Source organism: Pelecanus crispus, chromosome 5 (assembly GCF_030463565.1).
Source record: "Pelecanus crispus isolate bPelCri1 chromosome 5, bPelCri1.pri, whole genome shotgun sequence".
NCBI classification, from domain to species: Eukaryota; Metazoa; Chordata; class Aves; order Pelecaniformes; family Pelecanidae; genus Pelecanus; species Pelecanus crispus.
In genome coordinates, this window is record NC_134647.1 from 58064818 (window position 1) to 58084835 (window position 20018).

At 41.3% G+C, this 20018-nt stretch overlaps 1 protein-coding gene across 1 annotated transcript in view; it reads left to right on the plus strand.

The window, feature by feature from the left end:
* CFH (complement factor H) overlaps positions 1 to 20018 on the plus strand; it is a 47325-nt gene that overhangs the window by 20730 nt on the left and 6577 nt on the right. Inside the window, exons 9-18 of the mRNA XM_075711209.1 lie at positions 66 to 245; positions 8654 to 8827; positions 10061 to 10240; positions 10397 to 10570; positions 11932 to 12114; positions 13909 to 14091; positions 15476 to 15658; positions 16969 to 17148; positions 18671 to 18877; positions 19485 to 19661. Of these exons, the coding sequence (XP_075567324.1) occupies positions 66 to 245; positions 8654 to 8827; positions 10061 to 10240; positions 10397 to 10570; positions 11932 to 12114; positions 13909 to 14091; positions 15476 to 15658; positions 16969 to 17148; positions 18671 to 18877; positions 19485 to 19661 (1821 nt within the window). The remainder of the gene's footprint in view (positions 1 to 65; positions 246 to 8653; positions 8828 to 10060; positions 10241 to 10396; positions 10571 to 11931; positions 12115 to 13908; positions 14092 to 15475; positions 15659 to 16968; positions 17149 to 18670; positions 18878 to 19484; positions 19662 to 20018) is intronic.

Below are 20018 nucleotides of genomic sequence, written 5' to 3' on the forward strand. Positions count from 1 at the left end.
TTGATTTACCCAAGTTCTTGCTGTACAAATTGCTGTGGTTAAATGTACTTACCTTCCTTCTTTAGAAAATTGTAAAGTCAGAGAGCTGCAAAATGGATATTTCTCAGGCAGACAGAAGACGGTTTACAAGGAAGGTGAAAGAAGTCAATATGTCTGCAACCGTGACTATTATCCTGAACATGAAGGTGGGGAAGTCACATGCACAAAGGATGACTGGTTACCTCCTCCAAGATGTGTCCGTAAAAGTGAGTGTGCTTGAATTTTGTTGAGGTTTCTAGCTAAAATCAGTAAATCCATCACCACATCACCTACATTAATCTATCACCACTGCTTAGTAACTCTAAGTCTAGGTGCTCTATAACTGAAACACAATGCTGTGATTATCTTAACTGGCTCATGCAGCTCTCATGTCCCTGTATGTTGCTGAGGTCAGTCGCTATACAAACATGCAGAATGTAACCCTGTAAAACATCCACACGTGGCTCATTCAGATCTGCTAGAATGCAAGCTCTGGGATGAGAGTCATAGTCCCTTTGTCTTTAGTAGTGAAATCTTGTTGTAACATCTGTGCAGTAATGTAATAAACAGTAATCATTCCCCTTGCACACCCTATCTGTAATTCCTTGTCTCCTTTCAGCCTCTCACTGTGCTACCTGATCCCTGTTTCTCTTGCTTCCTTTCTCTCGTGGTTTAGCCCCAGCCAGCACTAAGCACCACACAGCCGCTCACTCACTCCCCCTGCCCCGATGGGATGGGGGAGAGAATTGGAGGAGTAAGAGTGAGAAACACTCCTGGGTTGAGATAAGAACCGTTTAATAATTGAAATAAAGTAAAATAGTAATGATAATAGTAACAACAAAATAATAATAATAATAATAATATACAAAGCAAGTGATGCACAATGCATTGCTCACCACCCACCGACTGATACCCAGACAGTTCCCGAGCAGCGATCGCTGCTCCCTGGCCAACCCCCCCCAGTTTATATACTGAGCATGACGTTACGTGGTATGGAATAGCCCTTTGGTCAGTTTGCATCAACTGTCCTGGCTCTGCCCCCTCCCAGTTTCTTGTGCGCCTGGCAGAGCATGGGAAGCCGAAAAGTCCTTGACTAGCATAAGCAGTACTCAGCAACAACTAAAACATGGGTGTGTTATCAACATTCTTCTCATTCTAAATCCAAAACACATTACTATGCCTGCTACTAGGAAGAAAATTAACTCTATCCCAGCTGAAATCAGGACAGTATCCACCCTTTACTCTATACCATCTACGTCATGCACAGGGCCTCCCCTCTCCAATGTGTTCTAATTAATCACTACCACTTTCCCTATCTTGATATATACACACAGATATCATTCCCTTTGTCTATGGTCCATCCCTCTAAAATGTCCATTGGGTTCATTTAGTCCATGACTTTGGGTTCCATCTGTCATCACAGTCTTTCAGAGCAGGAGAGGTGGTGTGCAGTGTTGGATTGCTGCATGCTGAAGCCAGTTCTCATTCCAACACGGTTTCATCAAAGTTCATTTTCATTAAGCTGGGCAATTCTTACTCTAATACCATTGATGTGGCATATAACAACCATAACATATAGTATTATATACTTAACATCATACAAATCAGTTCATTGACTATTTTCACCCAAAATCAGATTCCCTTGAGGTACACATTGGACTTCCCCATCCTTTCGCATCACACACCAAGTGCACGCAGGTCCTTGAGCAAAAGCAATCCCACAAATGGGTCTGCCTTTGCCAGAGGGGGAAGTAACCCGGATTGTCTTCCCCAGCATATTTTTTATGTGCACTACAGGGACTTTATCTCCTTCTACAGTCTGTAGAAGTTTTGATTGGGCAGGGCCAGCTCAACTGGCAGATCCCCTGGTGTTGACTAACCAAGTGGCTTTTGCCAAATGCGTATCCCAATGTTTGAATGTCCCACCACCCATTGCTCTCAGGATAGTCTTTAACAGCCCATTGTATCATTCAATTTTCCCCGAGGCTGGTGCATGATAGGGGATGTGATATACCCACTCAATGCCGTGCTCTTTGGCCCAGGTGTCTATGAGGTTGTTTCGGAAATGAGTCCCGTTGTCTGACTCAATTCTTTCTGGGGTGCCATGTCGCCACAGGACTTGCTTTTCAAGGCCCAGGATGGTGTTCCGGGCAGTGGCATGGGGCACGGGATATGTTTCCAGCCATCCAGTGGTTGCTTCCACCATCGTAAGCACATAGCGCTTGCCTTGGCAGGTTTGTGGGAGTGTGATATAATCAACCTGCCAGGTCTCCCCATATTTATATTTTAGCCATCGTTCACTATACCCGAGGGGCTTGAACCGCTTGGCTTGCTTGATTGCAGTGCATGTTTCACATTCATGAATAACCTGTGCAATACTGTCCATAGTTAAGTCCACACCTCGATCACGAGCCCATTTATACGTTGCATCCCTTCCTTGATGGCCTGAGGCGTCATGGGCCCACCGAGCTATGAATAGTTCACCCTTATGTTGCCAGTCCAGATCCACCTGAGCCACTTCAATCTTAGCAGCCTGATCCGCCTGCTGGTTGTTTTGATGTTCTTCAGTGGCCCGACTCTTAGGTACATGAGCATCTACGTGACGAACTTTTACAACTAGGTTCTCTACCCGGGCAGCGATATCTTGCCACAGTGTGGCAGCCCAGATGGGTCTGCCTCTGCGCTGCCAGTTGCTCTGCTTCCATTGCTGCAACCACCCCCACAAGGCATTTGCCACCATCCATGAGTCAGTATAGAGATAAAGAACTGGCCACTTTTCTTGTTCAGCAATATCTAAAGCCAGCTGGATGGCTTTCACCTCTGCAAACTGACTTGACTCCCCTTCTCCTTCGGCAGCTTCTGCAACTTTTCGTGTAGGACTCCATACAGCAGCTTTCCACCTCCGATGCTTTCCCACAAGACAACAGGACCCATCAGTGAACAGGGCATATTGCTTCTCATTTTCTGGCAATGTATTACACAGTGGGGCCTCCTTGGCACGTGTCACCGCCTCCTCTGGTGATATTCCAAAATTTTTGCTTTCTGGCCAGTCCGTGATCGCTTCCAAGATTCCTGGGTGACTGGGGTTTCCTATTCGAGCCCGTTGTGTAATTAGCGCAACCCACTTACTCCACATAGCATCAGTTGCATGATGTGTAGAGGGGACCCTCCCTTTGAACATCCAGCCCAGCACCGGCAGTCGGGGTGCCAGCAGGAGCTGTGCTTCAGTACCAACCACTTCCGCAGCAGCTCGATACCCTTCATATGCTGCCAATACCTCTTTCTCAGTTGGAGTATAGCAGGCTTCAGATCCTCTGTATCCCCGACTCCAAAACCCTAGGGGTCGACCTCGAGTCTCCCCTGGTGCTTTCTGCCAGAGGCTCCAGCTAGGGCCATTCTCCCCAGCTGCGGTGTAGAGCACATTTTTAATATCCTGCCCTGCCCGGACTGGCCCAAGGGCTACTGCATGAACTATCTCCCGTTTAATTTGTTCAAAGGCTTGTTGTTGCTCAGGGCCCCATTTGAAATCATTCTTCTTCCGGGTCACTTGATAGAGAGGGCTTACAATCTGACTGTAATTTGGAATATGCATTCTCCAAAAACCCACAACGCCTAAGAAAGCTTGTGTTTCCTTTTTGCTAGTTGGTGGAGACATAGCTGTTATTTTGTTGATCACATCCATTGGGATCTGACGACGCCCATCTTGCCATTTTATTCCTAAAAACTGGATCTCCTGTGCAGGTCCCTTGACCTTACTTTGTTTTATGGCAAAACCGGCCTTCAGAAGGATTTGGACTATTTTCTCTCCCTTCTCAAAAACTTCTTCTGCTGTATTGCCCCATACAATGATGTCATCAATGTACTGCAGGTATTCTGGAGCTTCACCCTGTTCCAGTGCCGTCTGGATCAGTCCATGGCAAATGGTGGGGCTGTGCTTCCACCCCTGGGGCAGTTGGTTCCAGGTGTACTGAACACGCCTCCAGGTAAAAGCAAACTGGGACCTGCACTCTACTGCCAAAGGGATTGAGAAAAACACATTAGCGATATCAATTGTGCCTACCACTTGTCCGCCTTTGACTCCAGTTCGTATTGAAATTCTAGCATGTCTGGCACAGCAGCACTCAGCGGCGGCGTAACTTCGTTCAGGCCACGATAGTCCACTGTTAGTCTCCACTCCCCATTAGACTTTCGCACTGGCCATATGGGACTGTTAAAGGGTGAGCGAGTCTTGCTGATCACTCCCTGGCTCTCCAGTCGACGAATCAGGTTATGGATGGGAAGCAGGGAGTCTCTGTTGGTGCGATATTGCCGGCTGTGTAAAGTTGTGGTAGCAATTGGCACCTGTTGTTCTTCGACCCTCAGCAACCCCACAATAGAAGGGTCCTCTGAGAGACCAGGCAAGGTGGACAGCTGTTTAATTTCCTCCATCTCCAAGGCAGCTATACCAAAAGCCCACCGGTACCCTTTTGGGTCCTTGAAATACCCCCTCCTGAGGTAATCTATGCCAGGGATGCACAGAGCATCTGGGCCAGTCACAATGGGGTGCTTCTGCCACTCATTCCCAGTTAGGCTCACTTTAGTCTCCAATACAGTTAGCTGTTGGGATCCCTCTGTCACTCCGGAAATACAAATGGGTTCTGCCCCTCTATAACTTGATGGCATTAGGGTACACTGTGCACCGGTGTCCACTAGAGCCTTATACTCCTGTGGGTCTGACGTTCCAGGCCATCAAATCCACACAGTCCAGTAAATCCGGTTGTCCCTTTCCTCCACCTGGCTGGAGGCAGGGCCCCTCTAACACTGGTCACAGTATTCACTCTTCACTTCCTGTAAATGTGAATCAAAAGTCCCCTGATCGAGGTCGGAAGTAAAATTAGCCCTCTTACTCTGTCTGGGGAACTGCTCACTGGAAACTGGAGCTGCAATTTTCCTGGGAGAACCGCCTTTTGTAATAGTTTTTCCTTGCAACTCCTGCACCCGTGCCTCTAGGGTTGAGGTGGATTTTCTATCCCCACTTCCTCATGTCCTCTCCGTGATCACGCAGGTACAACCACAGGGTGCCCCGTGGTGTGTATCCTCTATATCCTCTCTCTTGAGCATAAGGACATTGACTCCTAATGGCTGAGACACCGGTCCGCACAGGTGGGGAGCAGGACACATCCTCTCTGCGTTGCTGGAACTCTCGGAACAGTTTTTCCACAGCCAAGATACAGGCCCATAGGGAGGAAGAGATACTTTCTTCGTATTCCCGGAGTCATCTAGCCACTTCATCCACCGTTGGTGCCTCGTCATCTTTCCAGGCCAGTATTGCCAACGAGTTGGCATACGATGCTGGTGCGCTCCGTACCACCTTCCGCCACATGGGTTGTGTGCACCTGACTTCATCTGGATCTTGGGGTAACTGCTCATCATTCAGGTCACTGTAAATCACCTCCAGCACGCCTAATTCCCTCAGGTACTGGATACCCTTCTCTATGGTGGTCCATTTGCTTGGGCGGTATAAAACATCCTCCTTGAAGGGATACCTTTCCTTCACGCTTGACAGAAGTCGCCTCCAGAGGCTGAGTGGTTTTTCCCCTTTTCCAATTGCTTTGTCAATGCCCCCTTCCCTGGAAAGGGATCCCAGCTGCTTGGCTTCCTTACCCTCTAAATCCAGGCTACTGGCCCCGTTATCCCAGCATCGGAGCAGCCAGATGATGATGTGCTCGCCTGGATGACGACTGAAATCTTTTCGCATGTCTCGCAGCTCACTCAGGGATAGGGATCGAGTAGTTACCATCTCATTTACGGGTTCTTCCTCCTCTGGTTCTCGTGATGGCCCTGGTTCATCTTCATCCCTTACTAAACGAGCTGATTTTCTTGTGTATTTTTTCTTCTGTATAGGGGCAACTGATACCGGCGTGGGTTGGTTCTCTGGTTTAGCCACAGTGCCTGTTACTGGGGTTGGAGTGGCTGCAGTGCCTGCGGTGGGGGTTGGGGTAGCCGCAGTGCCTGTCACCAAGGTTGGAGTGGCCACAGTGTCTGTGGCAGGGATTGGAGTGGCCGCAGTGCCTGTTGTCTTGTCATCAGATCCAGAGACCTTCTCTTTCCCTTGAGGGCACTGAATAGTGTTGACCACAGCTCGATAGGCATGGGCCAGCCCCCTGCATGTTGCAATGATTTGTGTCTCTCTGGAGTTGCCAGGGTGACAACATACTTTTTCCAAATACTTTACTAGTTCTTCAGGATTCTGCACTTGTTCAGGGGTGAAGTTCCAAAGCACTGGAGGTGCCCACTGCCCTAGGTACTTGCCCATACTGTCCCACACACCTTGCCACTCATAACTATCCAGCCTTGGGGCAGATCTCTGGATGATGTTCTTAAATTGCTTACTAACCTTCATCAAAACCGAAACAGTATTCCCAAGAAATAGCAATAGATGTATCTTAACTACCCAAGGATGTTCAAGATACTGAAAAGTTATTGTAATGAAGGAGGAAACATCATAGAAGAATGTAGCAAAGGTACTGTTCTGTATTTCCTCCACAAAAAACCTCTCAGAGGAAGAGGTATAATTGCTAATCCTCTCCACAAGGTGATACCCGAAGTACAGTAATGGCTTCAGTACAAACCCAAGATACCAAACACTGCTCGAGGTCAGTGTTTTAATCACAGATCTCCCAGGCATAACATCACTAATCACCACAGAGCACAGCAAACTGCAAAAACCAACACCAATCTTTAACATGTGCAGTAAAAAAAGGAGCATTGTGCAGATCAGATGAACTAATATTGTGACTGGCAACTGTTAACGGATTCCTTAACACACTCTGGTTAATCTGTTATTATCTCAAACCGTTCGAGCCCCACGTAGGGCGCCAAAAAGGACTGTCACGGTTTAGCCCCAGCCAGCGACTAAGCACCACACAGCTGCTTGCTCACTCCTCCTACCCTCATGGGATGGGGGAGAGAATCAGAGGAGTAAGAGTGAGAAACACTCCTGGGTTGAGAGAAGAACAGGTTAATAATTGAAATAAAGTAAAACAGTAATGATAACAGTAACATTATAATAATAACAACAACAACAATATACAAAGCAAGTGATGCACAATGCAATTTTTCACCACCTGCCGACCGATACCCAGACAGTTCCCGAGCAGCGATCGCTGCTCCCTGGCCAACCCCCCCCAGTTTATATACTGAGCATGACGTTACGTGGTATGGAATAGCCCTTTGGTCAGTTTGCATCAACTATCCTGGCTCTGCCCCCTCCCAGTTTCTTGTGCACCTGGCAGAGCATGGGAAGCTGAAAAGTCCTTGACTAGCACAAGCAGTACTTAGCAACAACTAAAACATGGGTGTGTTATCAACATTCTTCTCCTACTAAATCCAAAACACAGCACTATGCCTGCTACTAGGAAGAAAATTAACTCTATCCCAGCTGAAACCAGGACACTTTCCAATTGGCATCATACTGGAAGCGGGGAGGAATAGAAAGGTTACCTCTCATAACTCTGTTTCCAGCTTTAGTTCCTGAATTGCATCAAGCCTGGAATTTCTAGAATGTCTCACAGGAACTTTAAATACTTTACATAATGATTTCATATGGTCAAAAAAAAAGAATTCAACCTAACTTTTCTTAGAATGTAAAAATATTTTTTTAGGGAACAATTCCACCCTGGCAGAGACACTGACCATAGAATGTTTTGGACCTCCACCCACTGAGATTTCAACAAAGCATGAGCAAACGAAATAAAATTTGATGATTCCTAGTGTTAGGCAATCATGGGCATTACTGGTATAAACACTGAAAAATTTGATGTGAAATTTAAACTTTTGAAGCTGTTGCATGAAAGTATCATTACTCTGTTCCCAATGCTCAAATACATCCTCTGTTGTTCCTCAAAGTCTTTGTGTGTGTGTCTTTGTTTACTTGACTCTCTAATGCACAAATATTGTTATTTTCTGTCGCAGTAATTTCTTAAAATGAAGAAACTGCTTCACAGAATAATTTATTTGTAAAGAATTTAGTGTACTACAGTTTTCTTTCAGAATACAAGACCATAACATCCAACTAAAATGACTGATTTCCATCTGTTTAGACTGGCTTAAACAATGTATTCCAAGTGATGTGAAATCAGTTACAGCGTTGGGTCTGTCTGCACTAGTCTTTCAGTGTGCAAGAAGGGGTCCTTTGGTACAAATTTGCTTAAGTCCTGCAGTACGTGCACTCTGCATGATTTCCCTTTGGTAGAACTGAGGTGGTATGTGCACACTGTGGTGATCTCTGGCATGCCCCCACTTCCAGTATAGACAGAAGGTCCTCTTTATGCATGCACAGTGCCATGCACGCTGAACATGAATTTCATTTCTAGTGAAGGCTGGATGTGGACATACAATTTTGGAAGTTTATAGGATTGCTGCAAATCAAACCCCTGTCCATCCCTGTTTGTGCTGCATGCGTTGGTAACTGTGAACTTTGACTTTTCACTTTCCAGTTGTCCCCCAGGAAGACAGCTCAATGCAGAAGCAAAAATTCATGTGCTCTTAAAAATGTTCTGAATCCTACTGCTGTTTCATTTGTACCCCTTCTTCTATGCATTATAAGCATGTAGTTTAGCAGAGTTTTACTTGGAAGAAATTCTATCTCTTTCAGAAAAATGCCAGAAAATCAGTTTTCACAATGGTCATTTCATCGGCAGAGAGACATTTAATTTATGGGAGAATGCCACCTATAGATGTTATGCTGGCTTTTTAACTCCAGAAGGACAAGACAGAGGAGAGACACAGTGTCAAGAGAATGGTTGGACTCCACCTCCAAAGTGCATCAGTGAGTAGCATAAAGGCTTGCAGACCTCCGTATCATTGTCACTGGTGCATGATGTCCTGTGTATTCAGATTTTTGTCTAGATTGGTAGTTTTCTTGCTGGGCAGAGAGAGACTTAAATAGAGGACTGATCCAGAGATTAACCTTTCTGAGGCTCCAAGAAATAGAGAGAGAAAACAGGAAGGGAGGAAGGGAGGAAGGGAGGAAGGGAGGAAGGGAGGAAGGAAGGAAGGAAGGAAGGAAGGAAGGAAGGAAGGAAGGAAGGAAGGAAGGAAGGAAGGAAGGAAGGAAGGAAGGAAGGAAGGAAGGAAGGAAAAGAAAATATCTACTGTCTTCTAAGTGAGTTATCTTTCTGGACCTCTAGCATGAAGTAGATGGTAATCACTGACCTCTCCAGTGATTAGTAGATGGTAATCACTGACCTCTCCAGTGATTCTTACCTGATACAAGGTACATATACCCAAATTTACTCCCAATTCTCCCGCCTTTCACACTTGTGAGGGAAGATTTATGAAGAAATGCCTGTGAACCAAGGGATTCTGCCAAGAACTTTCTTTAAATGTGACAAAACTAGAGAAAAATGGAATTAATTATTTGGAAGGATGTATCACTATGCATAGAAAGCACTATGCATATGTCAGCCCTGATGTTAAAAAGTACATTTGTGAAAAACACCAGAGTGCTTTTTCCTGAAAATACCTCCATACTATTGTTGCCTTTTTCCTCTTAGAAGTTCCTTCCTCTCCTGAAGAGGGGCATAGGATAGTAAAAGAAGAGACTTAATCTTCTGGTGTTATGATACCAAGGCTTGTAATATTGACCAGCTTGAGCTGATATTTTATCTTGTCCTTTTATTTCAGACTACCTTTACCTCGGATTTTTGGCTTTTTTCCTGACCCCCTCACAAATGACCACGGGGAACAGGAGTACAAACTGTTTGCTATGACACCAATAATAATATGTAGTAGAAGGAAAGGAATTGAATCTGAGGAAGAAATATTTATGCTAGATATTACTTCTATACACATATTTCTGAAGATTAATGCAATAGATATTATGTGAATATGCTACATATGATATTCTACATTCATATTCTGGCAATGCAGAATTTTTAATGTTTCAAATATACTGAGTAGTTCAGTAGACTAGCACACCCTAAAGCACGTACAGAAATGATGGTCCCAAAGGACAGTGTTTCTGGATCACAAAGTGCACTAACTTTGTTTTATTCTACAGAATCATGTAAAACACCTTGTTTGGATGTTTTGAATAACCACGCAAATAAAACTATTTTCATGCCTGAAGATACAATTGAGTATGCATGTTTGGAGGGATATCAAACTGCAAATAATATGCCAACTGGTACCACAACGTGTGACATAAATGGTGAATGGAGTCCAAAGCCCCAGTGTCTTGGTAAGAATATTGTTGTGTTTGCTAATCAGTGTAACTCTGTATACTCTTTGTGAAGTTTTTTTCTTTAAGACTTTTTTTGGTTTTGTTCTAATCATTAGGATTTCATATACTTTTTGTAGGGTGTACACTCTATGTTAAAATATTTTGTCTTTGTAGAAATAGAATGTAAAATGCCAGCATTGTCCGATGGAGATTTTTCTCCCATGAAGGATAAATACCTTAATGGAGATGTTGTGAAATTTACCTGTGCAAACAATTACATCAGAGTGGGACCTGCCTCTGCTCAGTGCTATTACTTTGGATGGTTTCCATCACCACCAGTGTGTAAAGGTAATTCTTCTGTTAACTTTATTGTACTAGGAAATATATGAAAATGCCTGGGTCCTGAAGACTGCTGCAGACACCTTCCGTAAGCCAGTCTTACTCCCAAGAACAATTATCCCACCTTCATCTCTAAAAGGGCAGGAAATTGTCCTCTTTGGATCATTTCATAGTGTTTTGCTATTTTAAGTGAAAAATTCTGAACAGTTGAACTTTCAGTGTTGAACTTTCTGTTAGCTTTAGTTATGCCAGTTCGTTAGTTAGTTAGCTTTAGTTATGCCAGGAGTTCTGCAATAACTGAAGGTGAGCTGGTAAGTGGCTTGTGCAAAATTTCACTCAGGTTATTGACTATAATGTATGAAAAATTATTTATTATTCAAAAAGACATGAATAATGTGCAATATGGCAGCCAGGAGTGATTAATTTGAGTAATGTCCTCTCGTACTGTATCCCAAATGTCCTAAGTTTTGCCACTGTCTAATGTTGATGCCCATCAGATATTGTACCCTATGTTCCTTTTTCTGATCACATGATATTGAAGAAAGACAACTGTTTTGGAGATGACACAGAACTGCACCCAAGCAGGAGAAACTCAGTGAAATGTTTTCCCTGTGAAATTCCTCAGCTTCATCCAGTAGGATGAACAAAATCATGCAGAAGGGAAGATATATGCCCTTATGCTTCTCATCCTTTTTAAGACAGAGCACAACTTAGTGGCATCTGAAAAGGGTTTATTTTGCTGGTGCTATGCCCTTTCATGAGGCAGCTTGAAAAGATGAAGGGATCTCATATTTTTCATCTCCCTTCCTTCCCACTCGATCAATTTCCTTGTTGTCTTCCATGCTCTCATCCTTTTTGCTCACTCTCTTTTACATTTAAAAACAAGTATATTTCATGTAGTTGGCTCTTTAGCTCAGAAGCATTTTAAGCTCCCTTAACAGGAGTTCCATTCACTCCATCAGAAGTGAATTCCTTTAATATACAGTACATATCACTCGTTGGGTGATTTTTATAACATATGTTATTATTACTTGCAAATTTTCACCTTTAAAAAAAATACTGAAGTTGTCATCCATATAACTCTTCTTTTCTCTTAAGACTGGATTGGTTTTATCAACCACTTCTTTTATCTTAGCAGGATTGACAGTGCATGGAAGTAGAAGAGTAGACTGAGTCAGGGTCATGAATATCTGTTTGTGATCTCCAGCCCAACACAAATCCAGATATTCAAAGGCATAAACCAATGACCTTTTTAACCTGTTCTACCGATTTTTCTTAGCTTTAAACAGCAAATTCGATGTGTTTTGTGTCACATATAACTGTGCTAAAAGGACTGAGTTCAGAGCATAGATTTAATCTCTTGATTTCAGTGAACGTCAGAGGCTGTGGACCTCCGCCTGAGATTACCAGTGGAAGTATTGCTGATGGCTTTGTGGAACAGTATCGGCATGGGGACAGAAAGCAATATGAATGCAACATGGAATTTAAATTGGTTGGATCAAAGGAAATAGAATGTGTTGATGGAAAATGGTCATCTCCTCCCTCTTGCATTGGTAATCTATGTAACTCTTGCTTGTGAGAAGTCTATAATTCACTGTAGGCTAATACATCACAGATATTTTCACAATTAAAATTACATATTTGCAGGTATAACGTTGCGCTCAAAATCACGTTATGGATGAAAAGTAAAAACACACTATAAGTAAAGCCAAAACTTTATTAGTAGTATAATTGAAATCTTAACAATCCAATCAAAGAATTTTTGTGAGTCCAGATCAAATTATTATAGGAAGAGAAAGAAAATAAATGTGTAATATATAAGGAATAATTATAAATATATAAATAAAACAGAATATCTAAGTAATACAAATAATTTCTAATATATAGTTACAATTGTTGTATACACACTTTCTCTTATTTACCCCTTTTTCTGGTGTTATGCTCACCCTTCCACTGCCCATTTGGGTTCTAAAGACAATGGCTTCAGTCTGGTGTGTTTTGGAGGGAAGCTGCAGCACATTATCAGTATCTCAAATCATTCACTGGGAGGAATAAGATGTTGATGCTGATGATTTCCTCTTCCTCCTTACAGGATCTGCTTGGGGTAATTTTTAGGTGTGCTAGCATGCTTTTATGCCTTGTCCTTTTTTCACTGGTCTGCAAGTTCTGAATTAGATACGTTAAGTATGTTTTAAATGTGTTAGATATTTGTTCTTTGTTCTTTGTATTACCCCTAAAACAAATTTTGATCAGCTCCAGGTCTAAGCTGGCCTTTTATGAGCTATTCATAGCCTTGGGGTGCCAGGCTATGCCCTGTCTCTTACCATCCTGTGCCTCTACTCTGCCACACCCAACCTTTGTCCCCACTCCTCAAGGACTCTGTTATCATACCAGCCCTGTATTCACCTGCATCATTATATTAGAGTTACAATTACTCACTCTACAGAGATAAAAAACTTGTTACTACTGTGTATATAAAGTTATGGTTGTGCCATACAGAGATAACCAAAAGTGAAATGAATAGCTATAGTCTGGTCACTAGAAAAATTGCTGTTACAGCTAAAACAAGTAAAACGAAGCCTCCAGGCAGGTCAGGACAGGTTCTGACAAAGTAAGCATGATAAGCCTCTATCCTGAGGTCTTGCAAGCTCAGTACAAACTCTGAGACCTCTTTCTAGCAATGGCAATACTGTATGTTACTAGGGCACAGGGCTACAAACACGGTGACTATGAATGCATTAAGTAAGTTGCTGTCTTCCCTGGGCTAGTCAGACATGTCCAACAGTTTTTTATAGTCCTGATACTGAAACGGTGAATAGTTCTACAGTCAAGTCTACTGCCTAGGCAAAAGCACCCACTTTCTGTGCATGTCATTAGGTACTGTACCTCAAACCTGAGAGTATGAATATCAATGACAGGAGTTAAAAAACACTTGTGCAAAACTATTACTTGTTTATTAAGACGGTGTCTCAGAATTGAAGTAGAATTCAATATTCAAGCTGAAAATCTGTAAATACAGAAAATAATTTGGGGTGTTCTTATGGCGCAGGATCATCTAACAGCAGAACCAGTAAATGGTGGGGTTTTGTGGACTGGTTTACTCTGTCCCTATACATACACATTCTGACATGTCTTCCATGAGCAGCAGTGATAGTTTAAAAAAGTACAGCATGGAGCTTGCATCTTTTCAATCCTTGAACACTTGCTGTATTGAAGTTTAGTTGTTACAATTAATGGGAGTAAGTTTGACTCACCAAATGCAAATATAGTTACTTTTATTTAAGTTCTTTCAGCTATTCATATATGACTTCGATATTATTGTGGAATATTTCTGCTCTTCTCAACAGAAGACAAAATGCCATGTGGATCACCTTCTTCTATTCCAAATGTTGTTCTTCATCAGAAAGACCAGACCCAGTTTTTGCATGGTGAAGAAGTAATTTGTGGATGTAAACCAGGCTCTGTCAATGCTAAGAAAATGAAAATAAAATGTCTTAATGGTGAATGGAAGCCTTTCCCTCTTTGTGCCGGTAATCTATTTCCATAATATTTCCATAATATTTCAGATGTGAGTGTAACATAGTTCTGTTCAAAATTTCAAGGACTTCAGCAATCAATATGTAGCCAGAGATACTATAGTTTCATACATCTCAACTAAGTTTTTTTTTTATTTACTCCTCTTTTAAATGTGAACATGTCCTTCATCCTGGAAAGACTCTGCACCTACAACTTAGTAAGCACTCTGAGTAGGTTTGGGGAAGGAAATGGACACTTGCACAGTGGGTAAAATCAAGTATGGGGGTACATCTTTGGTGTACAGTGGCTTTTACCCATTTGCCAGTGTTCCTCCCTGCTAAAAACCATTCAGAAGCCTTGGGACATACCAGCAATAAAGTAGCATACCTGTGCATTAATTATTTGTAGTTTTATGTCTCTGTATAATACTTTGCTTTTTTAAAATCCTACTGAGAATTAAAAATAGTATTATTAGCCACAATGTGCTAGACTTATCCTATCCTCATCATTTCTATGTGGATTAGTCCTTTTCATTTCTGATCAGTAGTTTTCTCTTTTTTCTTATCTTCCCATTGAGTTTTGTAGTGCATAAATTGAATGCAAGTAATGTCTTTTAAAAAGATATAAAACAAAGCCTTTTCCTAAGAAAAAGAAAAAAAAAATATGTTGGAGTCAGTAGTTTAAGAAAAAAAGAGATACTGGAGAAGAAGGAGTCTTGTCTGGGATAAATTACTGCAGCACTTCACTTATCTTTAACAGAATACAGTTTATGATATATCCAGTTCTTGGTTCCCCCTTTCTTCAGAAGTGATTTTATATTCATCAGTGATCTGAGTACACTGTACCTTTATTTACAATTATGTTGAGGACTGAGTCTGGCACAAAACATAGTCTGCTTAGCTTTCACAAGTAGCTTGTGTTCTGACTCTCAGAATCACCAGACAAGGAGACAAGACCTGGTTATGACTTAGATACACTTCCACAAGAGACTGATACCTGATACATATTCGGTGTGGAGTAGTACTTCCTTTATGCTCTATTTCTACAAGTAAAAGAAGGTTTTTCTTCTTGCTCATCTTGCTACTTTTTTATAGTTTTAGGGAAGAAAAGGATGCTTAGTTCATATTATTTACTGCACTCAGCAAAAGGGATCCTGTCAACATAAAAATAATTCCTTTGTGAGTGGGAACAGTCTCTGCTTTAAATATCTGGAACAAAAAAGAATTTCTGTTTCTGTAATCTAGGAATCTTAGGAGTTACTTCAAACTACAGTAAATAAAAGAACACTTTCACATGGACATGCATTAGGAAACCGATAACCTCTTCATCAGTGAATGCGTATGTACATATTATCTGAACTAAATCTATTTTTGAGCTCTTTTTGTTGATTTTTTTCAGATCGATCTCCTCAGTGTGTACTTCCAAAGGATGTTAAGATTGTGCACAATGATCAAGATTCCAGGCCAAAAAAGGAGGCTAGGTTCCATAGAGTTATACAATATATATGTATATCAGGTGACGAAAGTACTAAACGGGCAACTTGCGTGTCTGGAAAATGGTCACCAGAGATTGAATGTACAAGTATGTTTTTAGATTTGCATACAGTTTCTTCTTTTTATGTAGGAATGATAAATTCTCATTATTAAAGCTTCTTAGCATTGCTGTGTCACTAGTCTGAAATAGAAATGCTTATATGCTTTTATATATGCTTACTCAATTGTATACTAAAGGATAGTCATGGATAATTATGGGAATCATTTGAACATTTAATTAGGTTTAGAGATGCACAGTTTTAGTGAGGCAGACTTAATCCCTACTCTGACAACTCAACAGTTGTCACTGTCACTTTGATGTGAGAAAAGATGCAATGATAAATTAAGCTCGGTTCTTCAAAAGGGCTTTATCATGGTGCAAATGAGAGTAGCACATAGCTCAAGCTCTAGTCAAATTTCCTTTATTTCCTGAAAACATTCAAAGCTTTTCTATTCCTGATTTTTTTTTCTTCCCCTTCTATTTTTTCCAATTGCTTCCTAGTGAAACAAGAAAAAAGCTGAGTTGGCTAACTCAGAAGTTCCAACCTAGAAGAGACTGCCCTTATCTAATACACACCAAAGGCTGGATGCCTGCAGGACTGCCTTTATGTATAGCAGAGCAAGATATTGCCTGTAGAAGGCATGACTAAAACAATCATTGCCTTATTGCCTGCTTTGGTTATGCCAGATTCATGAGAAGTGATGCGTGGAAGTGGGAGAAGTACACAGAATGGCAATCACTTGAGGCACCATTCCCTGTCAAAACCAAGTGTCCCTACCTTTCCAGTTTTCTGGAACCACTAGAAGCCACAAAGCAAGCTCTTGAGGTCTCCTCCTTCCTAGATCTACCACCTTCCCTCCCTTTTTCTTTCCTTTGGCAGGAGCAGCCCTTCGTTCCTTCAGTGGCAAAATTGAAGTTTATTTCTTTGTTTCCTTTTGTGATTCTCATCTAGCTCTGTTATCAGCTAAGTCTGAAGCAAAAAACAACAACAAAACAAAACAAGAACCCCAGAAGTTGGTCCAGTTTTCCTTAAGTGGTTCACCATAGAGAGAGGAATGGGGAAAGCACACAAGAGTGTGCAGCTGTGTCTAAGGGAAAGGAAGGGCTACAAGAAGCTCCAGCTTAGATTGGTGTAGGCAACTGTGACTGTCTTTTCTATGAGTTTGAAAGCATATGAGCATCTGAAGGCAGCTCTGGTGTTTCTGAAGCAGAACAAAATGATCATGGTTTTAATTAAAGCTTCAGATAGCTACTGAATTATCTTATGCCAGTGTTTTCTTGGTTGTTCACATTGTAATCTGTGATGAACTGTTACACTTTATCTTATGTTCTATTACAACATGAGTATGTGTCCTTAGCTGAGGAGACTACATGCCCACCTCCACCTCAGGTGCCTGGTGCTCAACAGATAACTGTTGGAAGAAATTACAAGAATGGGAGTAAAACAGTTTTTTCATGTCTGGAGAATTTCCAGCTCATCGGTGTGAATGAAATAACATGTATAGAAGGGAAATGGCAATCACCACCTCACTGTGTGGGTCAGTAGTGGATTTTTTTTTTTCTATTTATTTTATTATGAATTTCTGTGTTATGCATTTGCAGTCATCATTAGCGGGATTATAATATTGTTTATGTTAAGATTATAATGAACAGGTAACTGCAGAAAAACAATAGAACATAAGTTGCTAAAGAAAGTGCAGTTAACCAACTGCTGGACAGTAAGTCTTATTTACACAGACTTACCTAAGATGGCATATAAAACTTTCAGGTAGTCCCTCAAGAGCTGTGTGTTTGTTTGTTAGGAAAATTTCAGAACGGAGTCTCAGTTTTGACTGGGGGCCTTTAATAGTATCCTGGTGAAAAAATCTGTATTATTTATTATTTAGTAATAGTAGTAGCAACCTTAGGGGTTTTGCATTTTTATTCTTTCTTGATTTTTCTCCTTTTCTTTTTGTAGTGTCTTCCTGTAATAGGAGTATAAATGATATGGCATAACTCAGGCCATCTATTCTAAGCAATGCTGAGGAATCTGTAATCCAGTTGTAAAATATTGCTGGTGTTGGTGATATCTTGTAAGCAGAAGTTCATTAAGAGGTAGAATAAAGTGTTTTCAGAAATGAATAGGAAATAGATAAGCGCCAGACAAATGAGGTGCCAGCTGGTGACTGATGTGCACAACATGCCAGCCATGTTTGTATTTTTAAGCTGCAAAATTCTGATGCTGTGTCATTTCTCTTCTTTTGTATTGCCTGTAAGTCTCTGTTTCTAGTGATGTGGCAGAGATAGAGAAGAATAACTAAAAAAATGTTTGAGCTGTTCAGAAAGAAACTTTTACTGAAATATAATTCCCAGTCCCAGTTACTGAATAGGAACTTTGACTGTAATTAGCTCTTTTGTATTGTTGAATTCAGCGCAAACATATGCTTTCAAGTTGATGTGTCAACTAATAAAACCTAATTTGCTAATAACTAAAAATGCACATAAAATATAATTTAAGTGCACCCACTCTACAGTGGTATAGGAGAAGAAAGCATTGGGACAGCCCTGACTCAGGAGGGCTTCATAGCAATTTAATGCCTTGTATGTATCAGGAAGTACCTTAAAATACCTTGTAAGTTCTGTTCTCTTTTTCATTTTCATCATGTCATCAAAAAAACCCTCAGGATCTTGGTACAACTTTATTAATGGTGGAAAAATATAATAGCTAACATTCTAGAAACTCACTTTCAGTATCCCAAAATAACAGAATGTCTCTTCTATTTCTGTGCCTATGGAATTTTCCCTGTTGTTGATGCTAAGCTGTAACCGTGTCTCCTTGGTATGACCTGGAAAATGGCCTTGATTTGGTTCAAAGGAAAAGAGAGAAACCCCGTGTAGGAGGGAAAGGAGAGAGAAGTTTTGGGTTGTGTATCTTAGATATTTCTTCATCTTCCTTTCAAGCCATTTAATTACTGTTTGCATTATTATGGGTTTTTTTTCTTTTCAATTTTAGGGAGCATATGTCCTTGGTATATTAATTGTCTTGTATTATTATTTATCTTTGTTTTCTGTGTTTTATAGAAAGACCATGTTTGCCACCACAACCCATAGAATGTGCTGATGTTCCCACACTGGAAAACCAAAACTTAAAAATTAAAAAAGAAGGGAAAACACTGTACCTGGCTGGTGCTAGATTGAAGTATGTTTCTCATTCTGGATACAAGTTAGATGGACCATCGGTGATAACTTGTTCTACGGGAAACTGGTCTTCAGCTCCTACATGCTTGGGTAATATCAAAAAATACTTTTTTTTGAAGTGCATTTCGCAATGAAATTGGAAGGATTTAAAACTGGAGGTCGATTAGTAAGAGCCAGTAACTCCATATTGTGATGTGGAATCTTATTATCCCTCATGGATGTCTTCAGAGCAATCCTGATTGGATGCAAGACTGACTTTTTAAATGCAGTTTAGTTTTTAAATATTCTTTTGTATTCTTGCAGTCTTTGTTCAGTTTATATCTCTGCCACATGAGTCCTGGGCACATTCTCATAATCCAAGGATCTGTTTTCTACAGAGTCCACTAGAGACTAGGAGTTGCTTTGGTGCTTCAGTGATGGAAACCACTTTGGTGCAGTAAGGGACAAAAGCCTTTATTAAAATTTTCTGGCCTGGTTAGCAACAGGATCAAAATATTTCAGTGACTGAAGTCCATGCCTATTTAGGGGAATGACTTATTTCATCTTCCGTGTGCTACCTTTTATATAAAATACACTGTCAGTGGATGACTGTGCTGCTGTTAGAAAAAACTCTCCAAAGCATCAGTTTGGTGGAGACAGTATGCTTATTCCATGTGTATCACATTAGCACAAACATCATCTATCTGTATCTTTTCAGAAATGTCATGTGGAAGTTTTCCAAAAGTTGCCAATGCTCAAATAGAAGGCAGAAACAAGGACATTTATGAGCCTGGTGAAACGATTCGCTACCAGTGTGATGCAGGGTTCCTGACTGTTGGTCCCCCTGAAATTATTTGCAGAGAAGGAAGATGGACAGCACCACCCTTCTGTGAAGGTATAAGTTCTACTTCTAAGTAGCCTATGACCCTTCTTAGTCCTCCATGTTGTTAATTAAAATAACGTCAACTCAGGCATGCAGGTGAGTCAGACCAATAGAGCCAAGAAGTGACATGCTTTGAATGGGCTGCTACAACACCTATTATTCAGGCTCCTGACAGACAACAAGCAGGGTAGATCAGCAAAGAAACCTTTTCCCCTGTGGGCTGAAGCTAGTAGCTGAAACTGAGCTCACTGATGAAATCAAGCAGGCAGAGGGTTCTGGGGGAATGGATGCTGGCTGCAGAGCAGGAGATAACTGGTAGGGTAGTGTATCTTATTTTCACATCACTAAGAATGTCAGTTTCTGAAAGTT